Genomic DNA, 24926 nt, shown 5'->3' on the forward strand with positions numbered 1-24926 from the left:
CCTTCACTCCAACCCCCTGCCCCAGGCTCAACCCAGAGCCCCCTCCCACACTCCAAACCCCTCAGCCAGAGCCTGCATCCCTTCCTGCCCCCAAACCCTCTGCCCCAGCACAGGGAAAGTGAGTGAGGGTGAGGGAGAGTGAGCAGGGGAGGGGGATGGAATGAGCGGGACGGGCCTTAGAGAAGGGGTGGGGCAATGGTGTTTGGGTTTGTGTGATTAGACAGTTGGCAACCCTACTGAGGGAGTGCGACTGATCTCCTGTCTGTCTTTGCCTGTCTGAGGGGAGTGCAGGAGATCTCCTGACTGTCTCTCCCTGTCTGAGGGGAATTCGGGGGACCCCATGCCTTTCTCTCTCTGCCCGAGGACGTGCGGGCGATCTCCTGTCTCTGCCTGTCTGAGGGGAGTTCAGGAGATCTCCTGACCCTCTCCGCCTCCCCAAGGGAGTACGGGCGACCCCCTGCCTGTCTCCCCCTTCCTGAGGGGAGTGATCCCCCAACTGTCTCCCCCTGCCTGAGGGAGCGCGGGCAATCCCCTGTCTCCCCTTACTTGAGGTATTGCCTATTTTGCCCTGAAAGTCATTTGCCGAACTACTGTTTGAGAGAGTAACTGATCTTGGAAACACTGAGGAGGCCCCCTGAGTTGTGGGGACTTTTTCCACTGTAAGTATTGCCTGTTGCTGCTACAGAGAGTTTACCCCCTGGGGGAAAAGGCACCCTCATCACCTCACTGCACTCAAGCCGCTTCAGGCCTGCCACACCTCGTCAAGGTATGTGGGTTCCTCCACATTACATAGCCCACTAGTTTGGAATAAACTGCCAGCTCAATGACTTCTTTCCATTGGTCTTCACTGCAGAGGGTGAACACACTACACTCTTCCCCAGGTCTCATCTACCTGCCAATAAGCTTGGGTCCATTTCTCCTGAGACCCATTTACCCAGGATACAAATCTTTAAATCAAGAATGCAGGCCACATAGGATAGGGAACTCCATCCTGGAAAGCAATGACCCTGAAAAAGACTTGGGAGTCATGTGGATAATCAGCTGAACAGGAGTTCCCCGTATGATCCTGTGGCCTGAAAGGTAGTGTGATCCTTAGATGTATGTACAGGAAATTACAGGGCAGTAGAGAGATCAGATTACCTCTGTATTTGACACTGATGCAAACACTTGCTGGTATACTGTGTCCAGTTCTGATATCCTTAATTCAAAAAGGATGTTGAAAAATTAAAAAGGGTTCAGAGATGATCCATAAAAATGAATGAAGGGTTGGAAAATATGTCTTATAAAGAAAAGACTCAGGGAGTCCAATATATTCATCTTATCAAAGAGAAGTTTAAGGGCTGATTTTACCATAGTCCATAAGTACCTACATGAGAAACAGAAATTTGACAATAAAGGGCTCATCAATCTAGCAGATAAAGGTATAACAAGATCCAGGGGCTGGAAGTTGAAGATAGACAAATTTGTACTGGAGATAAGGCATAAATCTTTAACAATGATGGTAATTAACCACTGGAACAACTTATCAAAAGCTGTTCTAGATTTTCTATCACTGGAAATTTTAAAATTAATACTGGCTATTTCCTAAAAGATATTCTCTAATTCAAACTGGAATTAATTTAGGGAAATCCTATGGCCTGTGTTATGGAGGAGGTCAGACTAAATGATCACAATGGTCCCTACTGGTCATACAATCTATTAATGTTTTCTCTTCCTACAGTCCCTTACTGTCTATACATTTTCCAACTTCTAAAGCAAATGAGGCAGGTTCCTATAAACAACAGCCTCATTCACTACTCAACCATGATTAATTTCCTGAGCATTGTCCAGCCTGTGCACTGAATGAGTTTATCAAAGAATCATAGAAATGTAGGGCTGGAAAGGACTTTGAGAAGCCATCTAGTGCAGTCCCTGCACTGACAGTTGGGGTCCTGTAGAAAAAATAGTATGTAACCATGTAATTAAAGACTGTATCACCATAATTTATCAAATGCATACATAATGCTTATGCTCAAGGAAGCAAAATTAAGGTTGTACACAGGCAACCTTATAAAAAGTTGATGTGTAGCAAAATGTTCTACATCATCATACTCAGGAGATCCTACATTATCTACACAGAGATTTGTAAAGCAGTAACTTGGTCTTTTGTTCTTAATTTTACAGAATTCTATAAATTGGATGTGGAATACTAGTCAATATAGATTTCAACAGAAGGGTGTTGTATTCTGTAGTAATTTAGGTAGTCCTAAATAAAATGTTTTGTTATTATCAGTTGGCTTTCCTAGCTCTTCCCTCCTTATTTCAGGGCACTATCTAGGAGCGATAGGCCTGTTTGTTGTGTAGAATAGGAAAATTTGTTTCTTATCTGAACGTTTCCTTTTTTTGAAACAGGCAGCTTATAGGGACATGTAAGCATGGAATATGCTTAAGTTTATGAAACAAAGGGAATGTCCTCATGATTCAGGAGGTTTAGTTCTTATGCTCTGCACTGAAGAGCTACTGAGTGACTCAGTAAAGACTTGTAAGTAGTTTTCAGCTTTGGAGGTTATCAGACCGGCAGATTATTCAGTGGACAAAAAATGGCTGGCCTTCAGAATTCTTTGGAGATGTTGGAGACACAAGGCAAGACCCTCAGCTGATGTAAATCAGCATAGTTCCATTAAAGTCAAAAGAAATTACACTGATTTACACTAGCTGAAGATCTGACCCCCATAAACTAGAATTTGTGGACTGGCTTTTTCCATGGACGGTAATTTTCAGATAAGCAAACACAGTTTTCTGGTTTGGTCAGTAAAGTAAGATGTGATTTCTGAATACACACATGGAATTAATCTGTTGAGGAAGATTGTGCTATTTTTACACAGTCAATTTTCAGAGTAGCTGGAGAAGAATGTTAAATCTAGGTTGCAAACCTGGATTCTTTGTCAAGAGGGGGAAGTGGTGCTCAAGGAAAAAGATACAAGGACCAAAGACAGAGAAAGAAAGATATAGATAGACCCATTCTATAAAAATGTATGGCAACTTTTATAACAGTTGTTTAAGGCATTTCACAAAACTTTATTTACATCATCTTCTTCTACCAATACATACAGCATTCATAGTTAATTGGAGACTTCAGCACATAGAGTTGTAAACTCAGCAGAACTCCTTATTTTACATCAATGTAAAGAGACTGGCATGTCCTTTGCTTGAAAATTGCTCCATATCTGCCCACTTTTTTTTTTACAAGTGAGCCATGGAAAACTTCACAGAGGCCTTGGAGTCTGAGACTTCCTGAACTCCACCAGATTTCTTCTCTACACCCACTGCTCTACCAACTTTGACTTCAGGAATGTGGACAGAGACTCTACATTTCTGTGATCTGGGAGGGCACCCTCGTGTGAAGAATTACAGTTGTGGCACAAAGGAGTCTGGTGGAACTTCCACCACCTGCATGAACAGTGCTATCCATGACTCTAGGGCCCCTGTGCAGTCCCCTCAAGAAGTACACAGTGGAACCCTCTCTGACAACAGAACTAAATTGTCCATGTTGGTGGTTCCTCTTTCTAGCACAAACATAATGGTTCTGTCCTCTCCACTCTCTCTGTGTGTTTTGACCAAAAAATCTTGTAGCCTTGTCTCTGCTCCTTCTAACGAGAAGAACAGAAGAACTTCATTTTGGTGAATAAGCATCCCTAAGAATATCTCCATCTCCTCTATCTGACTCCTTGTCTCAGACATAATATTTGTATTCACTGTCTGTAAGGTCTGGCCAGAATGCCACTCCTTTTTTTCAAACCTTTCTTGGACTTCCACCAGCCTATCTCATAGGCTGGGTTTCTCCTTTCACCATCCATTACCCTAGCACTCATCTCCTTTCTCCACCTCCACCGCCACTTGATGCTGTGGGTGAAAGAGTCTTTTCTATAGCTCCTGCCTTTTGAGTCTCTACTTCATTTCTAATCTCATCTGAAAAACATCTTTCCTCGTTTAACTTTTCTTGTAATTTCCCTGTCTCCTTGTTATATTATTTAACTCTGCAATTTTATTGTCTGTTTTTTAAAGCATTTTGAATAAAATCTGTATGAAAGACATTAAAGAACACAAATTTGTATTTTATAATATCTTTGATCCAATCTTCAGTTCATGTAACAAGAAGAAAATCAATCTTCTTAGCTTCTCAACAAATTTTTTGCAGTGTGGTATTCTTTGGAAATAGGGTTCCATGGGCCAGTACAGGGAAATCTATAAATGTAGATACTTTATTGATACTAATATTAACTATTAACATGGGAGCTAAACACCAGCTATTTACAAGAGGTAAGTATGTTTATAGCGAAGGCTGTATGTTTCTCATGGGAAAAATGTTATGTTTGTTAAACAAAATAGCAAAGGGCATATGCTGAATTTTCAAAAAAAACATATATCAATAGTAAGCATCAACCAAATAGTGCTTTAGAGGGAGGTATGGAAGGCTAAGTTTTGCAGTACACACCTAAAGGGACAGAGAATTTTCACTCCACTTTAGCTTTATTGCATGAAGGCCCTAACCGTGCACTGTTAAAGTCAGCGGGAGTTTTGCCATTGACATTAACAGGAGCAGGGTTTTTCCCTTAGATTCCTTGAATCAGTGCAAAAAAGATGTGTGTAAAAATACCTGTTCAAAACCAAAACAAACTCCAATAAAACTGGCTTAAAGAGCCCAGTACTTCTGCCTGAGAAGAACAGATTTCAGACAGGATCTGGGAAAGGGTGTGCTTAATAAGCAGCTGGGCTATTGTGTGTGGGGAGATAGCAAGTCAGGAGCAGCTTTGGGAGCATAGGGCAGCTGGGCCACAAGATCCCATTTCTGTAAGCGGTAACAGACTGAGGATCTATGCCCAGGAAGTGTGCCAGAGAGGCCAAGGAAAAAGAGACAGTGCTAAAGCCTATCCCTAGACCAGGGGTTCTCAAACTTCATTGCACCGCGACCCCCTTCTGACAACAAAAATTACTATATGACCCCAGGAGGGGGGGTCAAAGCAGAAGCCCAAGGGCTTCAGCCCCAGGTGGGGGGGCCTGTAACCTGAGCCCTGCCACCCAGGGCTGAAACCCTTAGGCTTTGGCTTCGGCCCCAGGCAGTGGGGCTCGGCCCCCAGCAAGTCTAACATCAGCTCTGGTGACCCCATTAAAATGGGGTTCCGACCCACTTTGGGGTCCCGACTCACAGTTTGAAAACTGCTGCCCTAGACCAAGGTAAGCACACACAATCCCAGCAAGGCAGGACCCAAACACAGGAGCCTGGTGAGTGTCCAGCAGGGGGAGCTTGACTAGGGCTGTGATTTAGGGAAGGCATTTGGAAAAGCTACTTCCCCTGAGCCCATGGCTCTGCCATTAGAGCTCAGCACCCCTTCTCTACAAGGCCTGGCCACTATCAGAGATGGCGGGGGCTTTATCCCCATCTACTTCCCTCCTTTCCTCCATTCTGTGGTTCCATGTCAACCACAGTTCCTGACGGTTTGCTCCAGCTATACTGCAGCTGGCACACCTGAGAGGGGAGAACGAGCAAAACGGGCTAAGATGCTTCCTCCTTCAGATTACACAGGGGATGCAAAGAGGAGGAGAGCTCTTAGGGTAGGTCTATGCTGCAGTCCAAGGTGATTGCAGCTTGGGGAGACATACCTGTACTAAAAAGGCTACACAGCTAAAAAAGCAGAGTAGATATGGTGGCATGTGGGCTAGCAATGTGAGTGCGTATCCAGATTCCCGGCACACTTATTCCACTCAGGCTGAAGCCGGAAGCTACTGCATCTATACTGCTATTTTAGCAGTGCTAGTGTGGATAAAGCTAGTGTGGGTATGTCCACCTGAGCTGCAATCACACTTTAGATTGCAGTGTAGACATACCTAAGAGGCAGACGAGAGACAGAGAGAGAGAGAGTACCTGAGAGGGCAGGGTTGTGGAAGACAAAGCACTGAGAAGGGTTGGGGAGAGAGAGACAATGAGACTGAGAATAGGACTGCAGGGGGAGCTTAAGGGCAACGTGTATGGGGGGGAACAAAGCGATGCAGCCTGAGGAGGGCTGTGGGGGAGAGAGAGAGACAGAGTGAGCCTGTGGGGACTGGATGGAGAGGGGGAAACCAGGACCGGGGCCATACCTTTCAGCCTGCCAGGCCCAAATGTGGAACACAGTATGTGACAGGTTTCAGAGTAACAGCCGTGTTAGTCTGTATTCGCAAAAAGAAAAGGAGTACGTGTGGCACCTTAGAGACCAACCAATTTATTTGACAGGTTTCAGAGTAACAGCCGTGTTAGTCTGTATTCGTAAAAAGAAAAGGAGTACTTGTGGCACCTTAGAGACTAACCAGTTTATTTGAGCATGAGCTTTCGTGAGCTACAGCTCACTTCATCGGATGCATAGCATATCGTGGAAACTGCAGAAGACATGGTCTCTGTGTGTATATAATGTCTTCTGCAGTTTCCACGATATGCTATGCATCCGATGAAGTGAGCTGTAGCTCACGAAAGCTCATGCTCAAATAAACTGGTTAGTCTCTAAGGTGCCACAAGTACTCCTTTTCAATTTATTTGAGCATATCTGAGTATGTGACAAAGACTCAATATGAGGAACACCAATTATTCATGCAGGAGACTTTAAATGTCATGAGATCTTTCCCGTAGGGTAAATGACTCAATAACTTCAGGTTCATGATTATTTCAGATATAAATAGTTTCCAATAATAAAAGTGAGGGGACACCAAATATATGGAATTGGGAGTAAAATGAATGATCACTCAAAATAAGGGGCATTTGGTATGTTGTGGAGGAGGGGGATGAAGGGCGAGAAGACCTCAAAGTGGAGTTGGGAAGTGGGGAGAGAACTTACGAGTGGAGTTTGGGGTAGCCTCTGTACGTGATGATTCTTTCCAGGAGAGACAGCAGAGCATGCGAGTGGGAAGCCAGAAAGAGTGTATGTGTGTGATTTTGGAAGGGAAGGCAAAGAGGAGACAAAGGTGTGGAGAATACAGAGAGTTTGAGAATAAGGAAGAATGGAACAGCAGAAGAGGAGTGCAAAGTATAGAGGAAAGAAGGAGTAAACACAACATAGGAAAGAAAGAGGCAGACAGAGAAGAAAAGAAAGTAAACAGCTTCCACACAATATAGAAAACAATACAGAGGAAAAGATAAAAAAATACACATTAGAAGAAAGAGGACTGGTTTGTCATCACAAAGGAAGTCTGTTGCAGAGACAGGATAGAGACCAATTCTCCTAGGTTGCAGGACCATTCTCTCTCTTTCGACAGCCCCCTGCCTCATTCACTACACAAATTCATTACACAGAAATTCCATCGTGTATCTGTGTGTCTTACAGTATTTTGCAGAGATGGGTATGCAGAAGGAGCCCTGTTTCAGAGTAACAGCCGTGTTAGTCTGTATTCGCAAAAAGAAAAGGAGTACTTGTGGCACCTTAGAGACTAACCAATTTATTTGAGCATAAGCTTTCGTGAGCTACAGCTCACTTCATCGGATGCATACTGTATCCGATGAAGCTCACGAAAGCTTATGCTCAAATAAATTGGTTAGTCTCTAAGGTGCCAGAAGGAGCCCTGTTATACAAACAACATAGTCAAATACATAGATTTGGCCGAGCCCAGGGTAATCCATTATTTTTTTGTCAAGGACCAAATTTCTTGGTCAAGGTATAGTGAAGGTCCAGACTCCAGAGAAAATAACAATGATAATAACTAAATAAAAAGATTTCACCGTCTGTTCAAAAGTGTTTGGCAGTCCGGATTTGGCCCACCATCCGCCTATTGACTAACCCTGGTGTAGCCTTTTTGAAAGGCAGTGTGACTAAGTAGCTGTCATGGAGTCACAGGGTCTGGTCTATGTCCCAGACTGTAATCAATTTCTTCTGTGCTGGGCCCCAAAGACCCATGGTTTCACACCTGTGCAGGGTACAGGAACAATTTTTATAGTGGAGATGCTGAAAGCGGAAACCATTTATTTGGTTGTTATTACCACTTCAAGCCAGGGGGTGCTGCTGCACCTCCAGCACCCCTGCGCCCATGGCCTCCAAAGACTGGGCCTTCAGCACCACTTCCCATCTTTCTCTGTGGCTTCCTGCAGTATATATACCCAAGCCAGACTTCTGCAGGAGGCTTGTGCTATAGCCCTTAAGGTTGCAATGCTCTCAGTGAGTATTTACACCAATATTTTTTTAAAATAAAGTAACTATTTATTAGTCACCTGGCACACAGCATCTGAAAGTCCTTAAGTTAGAACAGAGAAATGAAGGCTAAAGTATAATCTATTCTGGTTAGCCTAGAGCACCAGCATAGCTACAGTGACCCCCATGTTCAGACTCTGTGAGCCCCTCAGTCTGACCTCCTTGGTCAGTTTACAGGTGAGAGGCCCAACTCCTTCCAGAAACCAATCCTTTATACCCTCACCTTACACCTCCCAGTCCCCTCTAACCTCCCTTTTTTGTCCTGTGACTAGGGGTGCTAACTGGTCACTTCACCTTGAATCATCTCTTACAATATGTGTTAACTACTTATGCTAAACAATCTGTTCCCCTTTTATTTAGCTGTGACCTCTTGAGTACCTTTCACAGACCTGAAGAACAGCTCTGTGTAAATCTGAAACCTTGTCTCTTTCACCAACAGAAGCTCGTCCAACAAAAGATACTACCTTTGTCTTGCTAATAAGAAGTAAGAGCTTACCTCGGCAACCAAATTAGGCTATGTCTACACTACAAGTCATGTCAGCATAATTTATGTCAATTCACCCCACCCCCAGCGACATAAATTCCTGTACAGATACTGTTATGTCAGCCTGCCAACAAAGCTTCTGCTGTGCACAGGGGCTGGAGTAGTTAAGTGGTGGGGACAACTCTCTCTTAACCCTAACCCTAGATGTAAATTCCTGCCATTTTGCCTGTCTGCTCCGTATGAGTTTTGGAGAGGAGCTAGCGCTGAAGTTCAAGATTGCAGCTGAGGAGACTGCACCAGGACCATGCTGGGCTGGAGATCTATAAGTGGGTTACCAGCATTATTTGACTCTTTAGTTCCAAAATGAATAATATTTCATATTTTGATATTGTCTGGGGCCTTTTTGTGTAGATTGTGAGAAAATGCAAAATGTGGCTTTAAACAGAAATGCAGCTGCAACTTTTACTTTAAATCTTTCCATAATTTATACTGATTAAGCTCATGGAGGGGGAGGGGCAGCTGTATTATTCACTGGTCACCTCAGGTGTGCCACTCTTCAAAGGAAAAAGAAAAGGAGTGCTTGTGGCACCTTAGAGACAAACAAATTTATTTGAGCATAATGCATCCGATGAAGTGAGCTGTAGCTCAAGAAAGCTTATGCTCAAATAAATTGGTCAGTCTCTAAGGTGCCACAAGTACTCCTTTTCTTTTTGCGAATACAGACTAACTTGGCTGCTACTCTGAAACCTGTCTTCAAGGGAAGTTATGTACTACTTATATTCTTCCCCAAGAGCTCTCACTTGAGAAGTCCCACAAGACAGAAGGGAATGGCAAAGGGCCTGCAGACACCACCCAGAAGCTTCTTGGGGGTGGTAAACTCTGCTTCATGAAGACATTATAAAAAGTTGTTCAAACTTACTTTTAAAATGCCTGCCCCTCAGACTTCTCACACAACAGGTAGTTTTAAAGTTGCTTTTCGAATTCCACCATTAGAATCTGGATTTGGGGATGATTATGAAATGAGATAATAAATTATTTCCATAAATATTCAGGTAGAACTCCCAAGTTCTGCAAATTGAGGCCCCTGATAATCAGACCTGAAGAGAGTTACATTCCAAATTGAGCAGGGGAGAGAACAACAGGCTTCCCCTGGAGCTGCCGTCCATGAACCCTGGAAATGAATGTGACAGAGGGCTGTGGCTCCCAGGGAAGAGCAGAGCCCAAAGATGACACTTTTTCAGAGGCACACCCACATTTCTGGCCTTAAGGTTGGGAGCCCACATATGATGTAGCTGCCAGTCCTGCACTGCCCCACGTTTCTTTTGGCACACGCCAATTTCAGGTCCTCTCTCCATCCTGCTTGGAGGAGGTTGGCAAAGGGCACCAAATCCCTACCAACAACAGTGCTGGGAGGCTCCTGGGGAAATTGCTGCTTTCTGTGGTTTTCAAAAAAGTAGTCCCTGATTTTTATTTATTTATTTGTTTCCCGGAGCTCAGATTAACCCACCGCTGCCTTCCTCCCACCGAAAAATAATCCTCTGAATTTCGGAAAGTGCCAGCACTGAGCGGCTGCTGCTGCGTGGGGACCCCCTGCCGCCGGGCCCTGAGGCTGGGCTCCGAGTCAAGCACCTCGCGAAGTTGGAGCTGATCTTCCCGGCCGTGGCACGGGCAGCAGCGAGCTGCCCCGCGGCTGATGGTGCCAAGCCCGGGGCAGCGCCAGGGGCCCTAGCGCGGCAGGCTGCGGCGGCGTCCTGGGCTGGGCATGGAGGGGCGGAGAGGGCAGAGCCGCGGGTCCTGCAGCGCTCAGCTCGGTCAGACTCAGCCCCCTGCTCCTGCTGCTGCTTGATCTGAATGTGCTGAGGCTGGAGCTGCCCCCAGAGCTGCTGTGATGGCGGCCGCGCGGGCTCCGCACCGGGACTCGCCCTGCCCGCAGCAGCGCCCTTGCTGAAGGCGGCGGCGGCGGCCGGCGCCCCGGGGGAAGGGGGGCTGCAGCAGCCCGGCGAGCCGCCCACCCGCGCCGCGGGCATCGCCCCCACTCGCGTCCCTCCAGTCCCCGCAGGGCGGAAAGGCGGCGGCGGCGGCGGCGGCTGCATTGTGAAGCGCGCCGCGGATCGCAGGCCCGGGAGCAGCGGGGCTCGCTCCCGCCCGCCCGAGCCCGATGAGCCAGCCGGACAGCAGCGCCCCGGAGCCGGCGGCGGCGCCGCCGGGAGAGCAGGTAAGGGCGGCCGGCGCGGGGAGCCTCGGGGGGCGCCCGCTCGGCGCGGGCGGCCGCGGGGCTCGGCGCGGGGCGCCCGGCTCTGCCCGCCGCCCGGCCCTGGCCGGCGCCGGGAACAAAGCGGCGCCGAGCAGCCATGTCGGCTCGGACCGGCCGCGCAACAGCCCGCGAAGCGCCCGGAGCGGGGCCGCCGCGCCCGCCGCCCCCGCCCCGCCGGCCCCCCGGCTCCCCGCTTTTAGGCCCTTTCTCTTTCTCAGGGCTTTTTTTTTTTTTTTTTTTTTTCTAATTTTTCCTCCAAACGGTAGTTTTTTTCCATTAAAACGGCGCCACCTAGGGGAGACTATTTCGTAAATAAAAAGAAATTAAAATTGAAAAAAGAGGAAATATTTGCTATTTCTTATTTTTAAAAAGTTTGAATGGCAAGAATTTGCTGGGGATTTGAGGGCAGAATGTTTTGCATGTTCACAGCCCGGCTAGTTGGGTGGGCTAGGCTCGTAGGAACAAATTTTGTGTTTTTGAAGCAAAGCCCTGTTAATATGTAAATGAAAATTAAGCTGGAATTTGGACGAATTCAGGTTTTTTCCTGTTTTGGAAGAAAATATTATTGTAAAACAGCGACTGCTTGAGAATGAATCTCATTTAAGTTTTAGACAAGCATATATCAATCGACTGCAATAAAATATTACTTTGGGGAAAGTAGGAGAATTGCTGTTATGAAGCAATTATGAATTGTGCTTCATTGTAATTTTGAACTTGCTCTCATAGTGTGGCACGGTTGATTTTGGTGGTTTGTAATATTTAAAGTTAGTTGTCTTAAATAAGGAAGAAATAAAGAAAAAATATAGAAATTTTTCTGTGGACACACCCAAAATTTTTTTTTTTTGCTGATTTTGGATTTCATGCAAAAATGCTTTTAAACAATAAGGTTCTACACACAGATCAGAAAAACACGAGGGAAAGCAAAATTAAGAGTAGAATATCAGTTTTGGTTTTGAATTTCTTGGTTTTTCTGATGGTTTGTCCTGGTATAATTAAAACATAGTTTCCAGTCATTTAATTTCCTACTTCTTCTTTTGTAAAGATAAAAAATTTCCATAGTAGGTTTTTTACACATATACTGAAACTATTTCAGATACTGTGGATCATATAAATGTAGTATTACATAGATTTATTGTAAAATCTGCTTTGATAATAGAAATTTGCATAATTAACATTCTTATGAACAAAATTAACTGTAGATTTGAATATTGTAATTTTTAATAAAACTAAAGTAGCTAAAAAGGGCGCTGCCATGATATTTTCCATAATTTTTAAAATCCTTTTCACCTCTCTGTTTATAATCCTTCTGGAGTTTGAGATTGAAACCTTTCCATAATTAATATTTTCATAGTGTTGTGCGCGCATTTTGTTATTATAAGGTTGCCTGCAAGTAGTGGACTACACACACTGGTTTGTTATTGTAGGGTTGCCCTTGAATACTGGGTTGTTGGTATTGATCTATTAAAATAAACAACAAAAGAGCACTGAAGCTTTCATTGTTTCAATAAAAGCACATATAAATGATATACATGGCCTTTGCATACAAAAGAGAGTGTGGAAGATTAGGTCAACATTTGAGTCTTACCAACCTTGACACAGCCTCCTCTCTAAAATGGGGACAAAATAGCAAGATGGCTGGCTCCACAGCTGCAGCATTTAATTTGAAAAGAACATTTTTGAATTTTGAACACAAGTTTCTGCAACTTGTGCTTCCACACTCCAATAACTTAAATTTAGCCCCCCCCCCTTTAAATTAAATTTCAATCTGGAATGAATTTTTCTGAAATGAATTTTCAAATTTGAATTTAACCCCCTAAAATGTGTTTGGTGCTCTGATTTTTCACTGTTACTTGATATTCACTTGAAATTAAAGTCTGGACTTCCTGATAAATGTAGGGAGAAGGATCTATTTTTCACCCTGTTCTCATTTATTGGGTTGATGGAAAGACTTGTAAAGCAGGAAAAGTGTTGGGTGGAGGAGAAAATATTCAGAAATACAACTTTATATTTTTACTTTTGCATTTATCTCCAGAAAAAAGACACACCCTCTTCCTGAATTTTTTTCAGCAAGTATAGAATAAAGTACCATAGTCATTAACAAATAGTGGCACAAACACACTGGAGTGTCACGTGGTAGAAATTATACACAGTGCATTAAATTGGATTAAACAATCCTTGTCAATATTTTGTTCATGGTTTCATTCAAAAGCCTTAAAGGTGGTAGCTTTTCCAAACTCATATCCTGCAAGAATTTTTTTAATTGAACTGCACACTATAACTTCAGCTTAGTCTAAGAGTATTCCAAAATATTTTTGAAGATTCAGGAATTTAATTCTTTTTTCCAAGAGGAGATTTTTTGACGCTTCTCTTTTTTCCCCCCTGCTCTGCCGAGCCCCACATCCTCACCCTAAAATCTTGGGAGAAGCCCTGATGATTGGTGTATTTTAGGCCGGGGATGTAATAAATTGATCGCTACATTATTTTGATTATGAATAGTGGCATATATTCAGTTACAGTACATAAGAGGTTCTGTTGCCTTGAGTTTTACATTTATGTCTTAGAAGTTTATAATGATCAAAAATATAGGACTTGAAGTTTCAAGTCCTATATTTTTGATCTCTACATGTACTAAACTGCTAATGCATATAGATATTTAAAATATGTGTAACCCATTTCCTCTGCAGAGATTGAAAATGCAATAGCACTAGATTGCAAGTTGCGGGGATGCTGTTGTACTGTAGGTGTGTGTACTGTAACCTTTACAACCTTTAACTGTGTGCGTATCGGTTTCCTTTAAACAATGGCTTCCATTGTATCTTTTGCTGGTGGTGAAAGCTATAGTTTAGGTTATACTAGAATTCTCAACCTTAACCTATTTTTCATATGCTCTTACATTCTGGAGAAAACCTTCTCGGCTGAAATTTCAAAGGGAACTTTTTTTTCTGGAAAGTTGAGCAAAATTTGTTTGCCTATTTTTGAGTTATGTGTCAGTGGAAAAGAAAAGAAACTGCTGTAAATAGATTTCAAAACCTAATTTTTGTAGCATAAATTACAGAAAGACTGTACTTTGGAAGTGGAAATTTTCCAGGAACCTAGTCCTCAGTCAGGGGGACAAACATAAATAAAATAATGGCATGTTAAATTATAAATAATTTTTGCGTAAGCACAGTATGAAATTTAATTATTACATTATTTCCAGTATTATAGAATAATTTAAATACATAATATTTTCCTAATATATTTGGTTATGTAGGTGTAATTTCACTGCTGTGGTGACGTGTAATTAAATTTTTGATTATGCAAGTGTGTCAGAGAAATCAATAGAAACCAGTGTTCTAAAAAGATTTTCCTTTTTTTTTAACTTAATGTAAGTATTTGTATTATTTAGGGTACAGTCTTTGGACTCAATTCTAGAAGTCCTCGGCATGTAGAATGCTCACTGAAGCTGTGCACATAGAGGGGTTTGCAGGATTGGGCCTTTCAATCCTCAAATGTCAATAAATTCCAAAGTAAGGGTTCTCGCAGTGACCATACCTCCCTCATATGGTGTACATAGGACTCAATACTGCCATTATATTAATACATATAGATCCTCTTGGATTCAACTAAAATAGTGTGTGCATATTTTTAAGATAGGGTGATTGCATAGGCCCCAGTCCTGCAGATATTTATGCATGTGTTTAACTTTATGTATGCAAATATTCCTGTTGGCTTCAGTGAGACTTCTCAGATTCATAGATTCTGTGGCCAGAAAGGACCATTGTGATCATCTGATTTGGCCTCCTGTATATTACAGACCACAGAACTTCCTCAGAAATAATTCCTAGAACAGATCTTTAGAAGAACACCCAATCTCTTGATTTAAATATTGTCAGTGATGGAGAATCCACCAGTATCCATGGTAGATTGTTCCATGATTAATTACTATCACTGTTACAAATTTATGCCTTTTTTTCAAGTCTGAATTTGTCTAGCTTCAACATCCAGAATTGTGTTAAACCTTTCTCTGCCAGAGTGAAGAGCCCATTATTAAATATTTGTTCCCCATGTAGGTACTTATAGACTGTAATCAAGTCACCGTGTATCCTGCTTGTTGTTAAACTAACTAGACTGAGCTCTTTGAGTCTATTAATATGAGGCATGTTTTCTAATCCTTTAATCATTCTTGTTGATCTTCTCTGAATCCTCTACAATTTATCAATATCCTTTTTGAATTGTGAGCAGTAGAACTGGATGCAGTACTCCAGCAGTGGTCGCACCAGTGCCAAATACAGGGTAAAATAACATCTCTACTCCTGCCTGAGATTCCCCTGTTGATGCATCCAAGGATTGCATTAGCCCTTTTGGCCACAGTGTTGCACTGGGAGCTCAGGTTCAGCAGATTATCCACCCCCAGACACTCCCTCTCCTCCCCCCCTCCCTGAAAAAAAACCCCAAAACCAAAACAACCCACCCCCAAACATCTTTTATAGAGCCACTGCTTCCCAGGATAGAGTTCCCTATCCTGCCAGTATGGCCTACATTCTTTGTTCCTAGATGTACATATTTACATTTACCTGTATTAGAACACACATTGTTTGCTTGTGCCCAGTTTATCAAGCAATCCAGATCTCTCTGGCTCAGTGATCTGTCCTCATTGTTATTTACCACTCGCTCAAATTTTGTGTCATTTGAGAACTTTATCAGTGTTGGGTTTGTTTACTTCGAGGTCATTGATAAAAATGCAAAATAGCGTAGGGTCAAGAACCAATCCCTGCGGCAATCATCTGGAAACACATCCGTTCGATTATGGTTACCCGTTTATAATTCTATTTTGAGACTATCAGCTAGCCTGATTTTAATCCATTTAATGTGTGCCATGTTAATTTTATATCTTTCTAGTTTTTTAATCAAACTGTCATGTGGTACCAATTCAAATGCCTTATAAAAGTATTACATCAACACTATTATCTTTATCAACCAAACTTGTAAGACTCATAAAAAATATCAAGTTAGATTGACAGGATCTATTTTCCATAAACCTATGTTGATTGTTATTAAGTATATTACCCTCCTTTAATTCTTTATTAATCAAGTTCCATATCAGCCACTCCATTATCTTGCCTGGGATCAATGTCAGACTGGCAGGCCTATAATTACCCGGGTCATACTGCTTACCCTTTTTAAATATTGGCACCACATTAATTTTCTTCGAGTCTTTTGGAACTTCCCCCGAGTGCCAAGAGTTATTGAAAATAAAATCCAGTTCTTTTAAAACTCTTGGATGCAAATTATCCAGACCTGCTGATTTAAAAATGTCAGACTTTAATAGGGTTAGAATTCAAAATGACCTTGATAAATTGGAGAATTGGTCTGAAATCAACAAGATGAAATTCAATAAATACAAATGCAAAAGAGTGCACTTAGGAAGGAAAAACTAAATGCACAAATACAAAATGGGGAATAAGTGGCTAGGCAGTAATACTGCTGAAAAGGATCTGGGGATTATAGTGGATCAGAAATTGAATATGTGCCAGTGCTGATCAGACCTCAGCTGGAGTACTGTGTCCAGTTCTGGGTATCATACTTTAGGAAAGATGTGGATTAACTGGAGAGAGTCCAGAGGAGAGCAAGAAAATTATAAAAGGTTTAGAAAACCTGACTCATGAGGAGAGGTTAAAAAAACTTGGCATGGTTAGCCTTGAGAAAAGATGAGTGATGGGGTAATTGATAAATCTTCAAATATGTTAAGGGCTGTTATAAAGAAGACAGTGATCAATTGTTCTCGATGTCCACTGAAGGTAGGACAAGAAGTAATGGGCTTAATCTGCGGCAAAGGAGATTTAGGTTAGATATTAGGAAAAAGTTTCTAATGATAAGGATAGTTAAGCATTGGAATAGGTTTCCAAGGGAGGCATGGAATCCCTATCACTGGAGGTTTTTAGAAACAGAATAGACAAACACCTGCTGGGTGGTCTAGGTTTACTTGGTGCTGCCTTAGTACAGGGGCTGGATTAGATGACCTCTTGAGGTCCGTTCCAGCTCTACATTTCTATGAATCTGTGATTCTATAATGCAAAGTGTGCTGGGACCTGAAAAGAACAAAACATGATACCTGCACCAAAGATCTTAAAAGCTAAAGGTCTGGTCCTGTAATTAGTAACTTACGGATGTGTAGTTATTCACACATAAAGTCATATTTAATTTAATGAGCCTCTGTGAGAGTGACTGTTTGTAGGTCAGGCCTTCAGTAAAGACATAAAAATTATCATAAAAAGATGGAAATTTGGGCGATGGAGGAGGAGGAGAGAATGAATAATATTTGTTATGAATGTCATCTGATGGGCTTGGGGTGGTTTTTTAATCATGTGAAGAAGTTCTGGCTAGTATGAGGTATTATCTTTTACGTTTCTTAAAATTCTGTGTAATTGAAACTAATCTTAATGTTACAATAATTTAAAAATATTGTACTTCTGAATATGTCCATAGTGAACTGGTTCAATCATACTGCATTTTTGGGAAGAAGTTTCTGATTTTTAATATTTTATGGATTAATTGCTAATCATCTGCCTCCTTTTTGTTTTAGATTTGTTTCTTGAGTGTCTCTTGATTATTTTGTACTATGTGAATCCAATTTAGTGGTTAACTAGTATGGAAAGTACATCTGGATGTGTTGACTTTGTACTAACAAACATTGATTTGTTGGGGTAAGGGAATAGACATGAATGAGGCTGTTTATCATGTACAGTATGTGAGTGATAACCCTTTTGGAATAAGCTATCCTTGTTCCTTCCATTGATGGGGAAACTGATTCCCTGCCCCTTTAGCCAATCAGATGGGCGTTGGATTTTTCAGCCATAACACAAGTAGAGGGGAGACAAAGACAACAGAAGCAGCCAGTTTGCATGAGTTGCATGGTAAAGGTTTTGATTATGCCTTTTCTAAGCAGGGTACAGATGACTTACATCTACCTAGTTGAGGCATTGATAAGAACATGAGTGGAATAAAGTTACAGTAGGAAGTAAGGGAGTCAAAAAGGATTTAAGATTTTATGTTCAGATAATGGAGTCGTCCAGCACTGGGAAATAATTGAGAAACTGTGGGATAAAATAAGACCAATGTAAGTAATGGGGTTATATGACTTGGTGGGGAACTTCTGTGGGCTGCTCATTTTGTTCCAGGACTGAGCAATCCAGGACAACAGATGCTTTTCTATGGGGGGAAAAGGAAGGAGACCATCCCTCCATCCCTCTCCCAGTCTGTTATCGAAGGAAGCCTGGAGTGAGCCTGTATTTCTGTATTTAGGTGAGTCAGATGAGATACCACCTTCCCTGGACACATGCACGATGTGTAATGGCTTTCTGGCATCTTTGACTGGCAAGTTCATAAAGGAGCTCTTGAGGAAAGATTAAAGGAGGACACCCAGTCAGTGCCTTTTACAAGGGTTGGAGTGTGGGGGAAAAGGGACTATTTCTGAAGTGGGGTGGGTAGTGATAGCACTGGGCATGTGCTGCAGACCTGTGAAATACAAATCATAAGGGATGGAGCAGAGAATGAGATCCTTCCAGATGGTCTTGTTTAATTATTGTATATGATGCTAGGCGGTGCACTGTAATTATGTATGTAGCTAATTAGGTATACAATCATTTCTCATCTTTTAGCGTTAGCATGAGACTCAGCTATTTGACCAGGTTTTTCATAAGTGTTAGATCACTTTCTCCTATCATTGTCAGTACAGGGGTATTGGAACAATTTATATGTATACTGGAATGCGTTACCTAGGGAGGTGGTGGAATCTCCTTCCTTTGAGGTTTTTAAGGTCAGGCTTGACAAAGCCCTGGCTGGGATGATTTAGTTGGGGATTGGTAGACAAGCCCTAAGTTAGAACCTTTGTTAGAACCAGGGTATGTCTTCACTGCAAAAAGAAAAAGGTGTGTTCCTAATTCAGGTCAAAACATAAATAGCAGCGAAGACGTGTCAACTCAGGTTTGGGTTCCTAGCTCAAATTCAACTTGCTTTGTCCCCTCTCCTAATTTTTTATCCAAGTCAGATAATGGGGGTTAGCTCACCCAAGTTGAGATCATGTTTTTTTTTTTTTTTTTTTGTTAACAGTTAAGATGTCCCATATGTTGGTCTAACTTACCCTCTGAAGATCCTTCAGCTTCTGTCCCCTCTGGGTGTAAGGGCTTGTCTAGAAAAATAGCGTACAGCAAGCTGAGGAATGACTCTTCAGTGCCGTGGCGTGCTGTGCTAGCTGTCTGCATGGACCCTGCTCTCAAGCACAAAGCACCAAGTTCCTGGGTGTGCATTAACCTGCAGTTTGTGAAAACACACTGGGGTACTTCTAGTGCGCAATAGGAAGGTTCACACTATCAGTTGCTGTGTGGCAAGCTAGGGTGCTGTAGATTTACATCTCAGCCCGCTGCACACTCACTGTTCATCTAGAAAATCCTTATATTATGCTAATTTAGACTTTCTTTTTCAATGTCTGATTGTCAGAAGCTGGGAGTGGACAACAGGATAGGTCACTCAGTGATTGCCTGTTCTTTTCATTTCCTCTGAATGATCTGGCATTGGCCACTGTCAAAAGACAGGATACTGGGCTAGATGGACCATTGGTCTGACCCAGTATGGCTGTTCTTGTGTTCTTATCATGGAACAAAAGTTTGGGGAGAATGCAGCCTAACCTTTACAAACTTGTTAATGATCTTGAGTTAATTGGCAATCAGTTAATGAGGTAAAAACTGTAGTGTAGAAAAACCATTACACATTGGTGAAGTGGATGTAAGTAGGTCAAAGGAGTCTCAGGCCTGGTCTAGACTAGAAACTTTTGCTGGTATAGCAATGTCTATAGGATTTTTGTTTTTTTCCTCCCAAAATTTCAGTATCAGCAAAAGCTCTTTTGGTTATTTGAAGTGTTGTAATTTACCCCACTGCAAATTGTTGTATCACATCAGAATTTGGCCCAGTATAATGTGAAATTAAAATCTATATCTGAGCCTGAAAAATGACTGGATATTTTAAATATCCTTATACTGCGTTTACAAGGGATAGAGGAAAATAAAGCAGTGCGAATGGGCGATGGAAGCTATTAGTTCTGCAGAGAAATGTTATAAATATTTGGGATGGCATAGCAGAGAGTCTGGACGTATAAATGAAGAATAATAATAAAGGTAGCCAGGGGAAGGTTCACACCAGGGGATTCTGGGATCTTGCTGTAGGCCTTCAGGGCAGTTAGAGAAAGTAGATCTGGAAGTCTCAAGTAGATCCGGAAGTCTCTTTTCAGACAAACAAGGTGTGTGCGTGTGTGTGTGTACAGATAGATGGATAAAAGCTACAGCTTTTATCATGGGAGATTTTAGTATCTCTGCTATTGACTGAGAACTGTGCAAAGACTAGGAGGGAAGAAGGTTCTTTGAGGTAGAGCAGGTTTTTCCTTAAACAGTTTGCTGAGCACCTTTTATAATCAAAAGCTGTTCTTGATAAAAACAGATTTAAAAATTTTATTAAAGTTAATGTTTAAAATCAAATTTACACAAGTTAAGAGGCAAGGTACTGTACATCTGGGGTTTGGCTTGGGTTATGGGGGATTGCGAGTATCGGTTACAAGGTTCACAAGGTACATACATATCACATAACCAGCATATATCCAGATTGGGGTGTGGGAGTTTTTAAAGCGTCAGTGGATAAATGGGCTCGGGTAGGCACCCATGCAGTGTATTAAGAGTCCAAATCAGTATTGGTGTAGAGAATAAGTACATGGGTGGGGTGCATCCCTCGGTTTGTCAGGGAAGGAAGTGGGTTATTTCCCTGGTCGGTGTTCTCGGTTACTCAACTTGGTACTACAATATGAGATTGTCCTGGTAGCGGGGGTCATAAAACCATGTTTTCAGGTATGGTTTGTAAAGTTTGCTCTAAAAAAATATTGTTGGCTCAAATTTAGATTCAGCCTGGGAGGAAATTAAAAAAAAAAAAATCCATATTGGCTTATTTTTTACTTAGTGGTTATGTGTACGCACACTCCAGTATCTTAAAACAATGAATTTTGTTTTAAAAATAAATGTTTTAAAGTTCCTTCAAATAGGCATTTTAAAATTATTTAGGTCTAATATGTTAAGTTCTGTTTATTAAAAAAATCGTTATTAATGGAAATACTTTATTAATTTTTTAAATCACAAGTTTATTAAACCTCCTCTTTCATAGCTTTGAAACCAAAATCAACAGCATTCTATTAGTGCATGAGAAGTAGTAAGGGAAACTGAGGTAAAAACAGAAATGAAATTAATAGATTCATAGATATTATTAAGGTCAGAAGGGACCATCATGATCATCTAGTCCGACCTCCTGCACAACGCAGGCCACAGAATCTCACCCACCACTCCAGCAATAAACCTCTCACCTATGTCTGAGCTACTGAAGTCCTCGAATCATGGTTTAAAGACTTCAAGGTGCAGAGAATCCTCCAGCAAGTGACCCGTGCCCCATGCTACAGAGGAAGGCGAAAAACCTCCAAGGCCTCTTCCAGTCTGCCCTGGAGGAAAATTCCTTCCCCACCCCAAATATGGCAATCAGCTAAACCCTGAGCATATGGGCAAGATTCACCAGCCAGATACCCAGGAAAGAATTCTCTGTAGTAACTCAGATCCCACCCCATCTAACATCCATCACAGGCCATTGGGCCTATTTACCATGAATATTTAAAGATCAGTTAATTGCCAAAATCATCATACCATCTCCTCCATAAACTTACCGAGTTTAATCTTGAAGCCAGATATGTCTTTTGCCCTCACTGCTTCCCTTGGAAGGCTATTCCAGGACTTCACTCCTCTGATGGTTAGAAACCTTCGTCTAATTTCAAGTCTAAACTTCCCGATGGCCAGCTTATATCCATTTGTTCTTGCGTCCACATTGGTACTGAGCTTAAATAATTCCTCTCCCTCTCTGGTATTTATAGAGAGCAATCATATCTCCCCTCAACCTTCTTTTGGTTAGGCTAAACAAGCCAAGCTCCTTGAGTCTCCTTTCATAAGACAGGTTTTCCATTCATCGGATCATCCTAGTAGCCCTTCTCTGTACCTGTTCCAGTTTGAATTCATCCTTCTTAAACATGGGAGACCAGAACTGCACACAGTATTCCAGGTGAGGTCTCACCAGTGCCTTGTATACCGGTACTAACACCTCCTTATCTCTACTGGAAATACCTCGCCTGATGCATCCCAAGACCGCATTAGCTTTTTTCATGGCCATATCACATTGGCGGCTCATAGCCATCCTATGATCAACCAATACTCCAAGGTCCTTCTCCTCCTCCGTTACTTCTAATTGATCATGCTTATAACTAAAATTCTTATTATTAATCCCTAAATGCACGACCTTACACTTCTCACTATTAAATTTCATCCTATTACTATTACTACAGTTTACAAGGTCATCCAGATCTTCCTGTATGATATCCTGGTCTCTCTCTAAATTGGCAATATCTCCCAGCTTTGTATCATCCGTAAACTTTATTAGCACCCTCCCACTTTTTGTGCCGAAGTCAGTAATAAAAAGATTAAATAAGATTGGTCCCAAAACCGATCCCTGAGGAACTCCACTGGTAACCTCCCTCCAGCCTGACAGTTCACCTTTCAGTATGACCCGCTGTAGTCTCCAAAATAAATAAACAAAAATAAATCTGCGACTAGGGTTTTTTTTAGGATTTCAAAAGGGCTGACTTTCAAAAATTAAGGAAATTAGTTAGGGAAGTGGATTGGACTGAAGAATTTATGGATCTAAAGGCAGAGGAGGCCTGGGATTATTTTAAGTCAAAGCTGCAGAAGCTATCGGAAGCCTGCATCCCAAGAAAGGGGAAAAAATTCATAGGCAGGAGTTGTAGACCAAGCTGGATGAGTAAGCATCTCAGAGAGGTGATTAAGAAAAAGCAGAAAGCATACAGGGAGTGGAAGATGGGAGGGATCAGCAAGGAAAGCTACCTTATTGAGGTCAGAACATGTAGGGATAAAGTGAGACAGGCTAAAAGTCAAGTAGAGTTGGACCTTGTAAAGGGAATTAAAACCAATAGTAAAATGTTCTATAGCCGTATATGTAAGAAGAAAACAAAGAAAGAAGACATGGGACTGCTAAACACTGAGGATGGAGTGGAGGTTAAGGATAATCTAGGCTTGGCCCAATATCTAAACAAATACTTTGCCTCAGTCTTTAATAAGACTAATGAGGATCTTAGGGATAATGGTAGCATGACAAATGGGAATGAGGATATGGAGGTAGATATTACCATTTCTGAGGTGGAAGCGAAACTCAAACAGCTTAATGGGACTAAATCGGGGGGCCCAGATAATCTTCATCCAAGAATATTAAAGGAATTGGCACATGAAATTGCAAGCCCATTAGCAAGAATTTTTAATGACTCTGTAAACTCAGGGGTTGTACCGTATGATTGGAGAATTGCTAACATAGTTCCAATTTTTAAGAAAGGGAAAAAAAGTGATCCGGATAACTATAGACCTGTTAGTTTGATATCTGTAGTATGCAAGGTCTTGGAAAAAATTTTGAAGGAGAAAGTAGTTAAGGACATTGAGGTCAGTGGTAAATGGGACAAAATACAACATGGTTTTACAAAAGGTAGATCGTGCCAAACCAACCTGATCTCCTTCTTTGAGAAGGTAACAGATTTTTTAGACAAAGGAAATGCAGCGGATCTAATTTACCTAGATTTCAGTAAGGCGTTTGATACGGTGTCACATGGGGAATTATTAGTTAAATTGGAAAAGATGGGGATCAATATGAAAATTGAAAGGTGGATTAGGAATTGGTTAAAAGGGAGACTACAACGGGTCATACTGAAAGGTGAGCTGATAGGCTGGAGGGAGGTTACCAGTGGAGTTCCTCAGGGATCGGTTTTGGGACCAGTCTTATATTTAAATGAAATTGATTAGCTTACTTTCAGTGTCTAACAATAATAAATGGTGAAAAGTAAACTAGGGACTGAACCTACAGACATTAAACCTATGAAATCTCCTTTTGAAGTCAGAGCTTAAAGTTAAGTGCCTGCCTACTGGTTTGCAGGATTGTTTTTCTTTGAATTAGATTTAATAATCTAAAGCAGTGGTTCTCAAACTTTTTCATGGTGTCACCCCCTTGGGTGGGGGAGGGAGTTGCAGAATGAGCCCGCCCTGCCGTGGTGGCTCTTGTCCTGCAAGGCTGGCTGGGCTCAGCTCCTCGGTCCTGGCATTGCGACATGGCCCCTGGCACACAGGGTTGTGTAGGATTGCCACTCAGGTTTGGCCTGCCCCCCGTGAATTGGGGGGAGGCTGAGCCAAATGAAGTGAGTGGCACTGTGACCCCATGCATGTGCCAGGAGCGAGGACCCAATGGCCAAAGTGGGGAGCTGAGTGCAGCCAGCCCTGCGGGACAGAAGCTGCTTCAACGCGAACATATCCTGACTTTCTTGCATTTTCTTTCTTCCCCTCCTTTTTTCAACATCTCATGATCCCCTGGGGGTTGTGACCCACAGTTTGGGAAACACTGATCTTAGGTGTGGATATAGTGAAGTCACTTTTATTGATTATCATCTTAATACCTCTTCAGTAAGTATTAGTTATTTGGCATTTTTGAGGGGGGAATGAAACCCTATTGCAGGGGCGGGCAAACTTTTTGGCCTGAGGGCTGCATCGAGTTTCATATATTATATGGAGGGCCGGTTAGGGGAGGCTGTGCCTCACCAAACAGCCAGGCGTGGCCCAACCGCCGCCCCCTATCCAACCCCCCCCACTTCTCACCCCCTGACGGCCCAGCCGGGACCCCTGCCCAATGCACCCACCTGCTGTCTGTCCCCTGACCGCCCCCAGACCCCCCGCCCCTAACTGCCTCCCGCCATTCCATCCAACCCCCCACTCTTTCCTGACTGCCCCCCCCCCCGGGACCCCTGCCCCATCCAACACCCCTGCTCCTTGACCACCCCCGGAACTTCTGCCCCGACTGCCCCCCACCACCCCATCCAACCTTTTCTCTCCTTCTT

The 24926-nt window shown here is 42.4% G+C and overlaps 1 protein-coding gene across 23 annotated transcripts in view; it reads left to right on the top strand.

Moving 5' to 3' along the window:
- Window positions 1–10161: 10161 nt before the first annotated feature.
- The window catches only part of ZNF618 (zinc finger protein 618), a 320167-nt gene continuing 305402 nt past the window's right edge, over window positions 10162–24926 (top strand). For 6 of the 23 annotated variants that reach the window (XM_043530054.1, XM_037879573.2, XM_043530055.1 and 3 more), the window contains exon 1: window positions 10166–10888. Coding sequence is in view for 13 of the 23 variants with exons in the window: in XM_037879573.2 (XP_037735501.1) it covers window positions 10832–10888 (57 nt within the window). In the remaining 10 variants the exon portion in view is untranslated. Of the gene's footprint in view, window positions 10889–24926 lie in introns of all 23 variants that reach the window. The other 17 variants (XM_043530051.1, XM_043530056.1, XM_043530066.1 and 14 more) reach the window with 7 other exon arrangements.

The sequence above is a fragment of the Chelonia mydas genome, chromosome 16, assembly GCF_015237465.2.
Source record: "Chelonia mydas isolate rCheMyd1 chromosome 16, rCheMyd1.pri.v2, whole genome shotgun sequence".
Taxonomy (NCBI): domain Eukaryota; kingdom Metazoa; phylum Chordata; order Testudines; family Cheloniidae; genus Chelonia; species Chelonia mydas.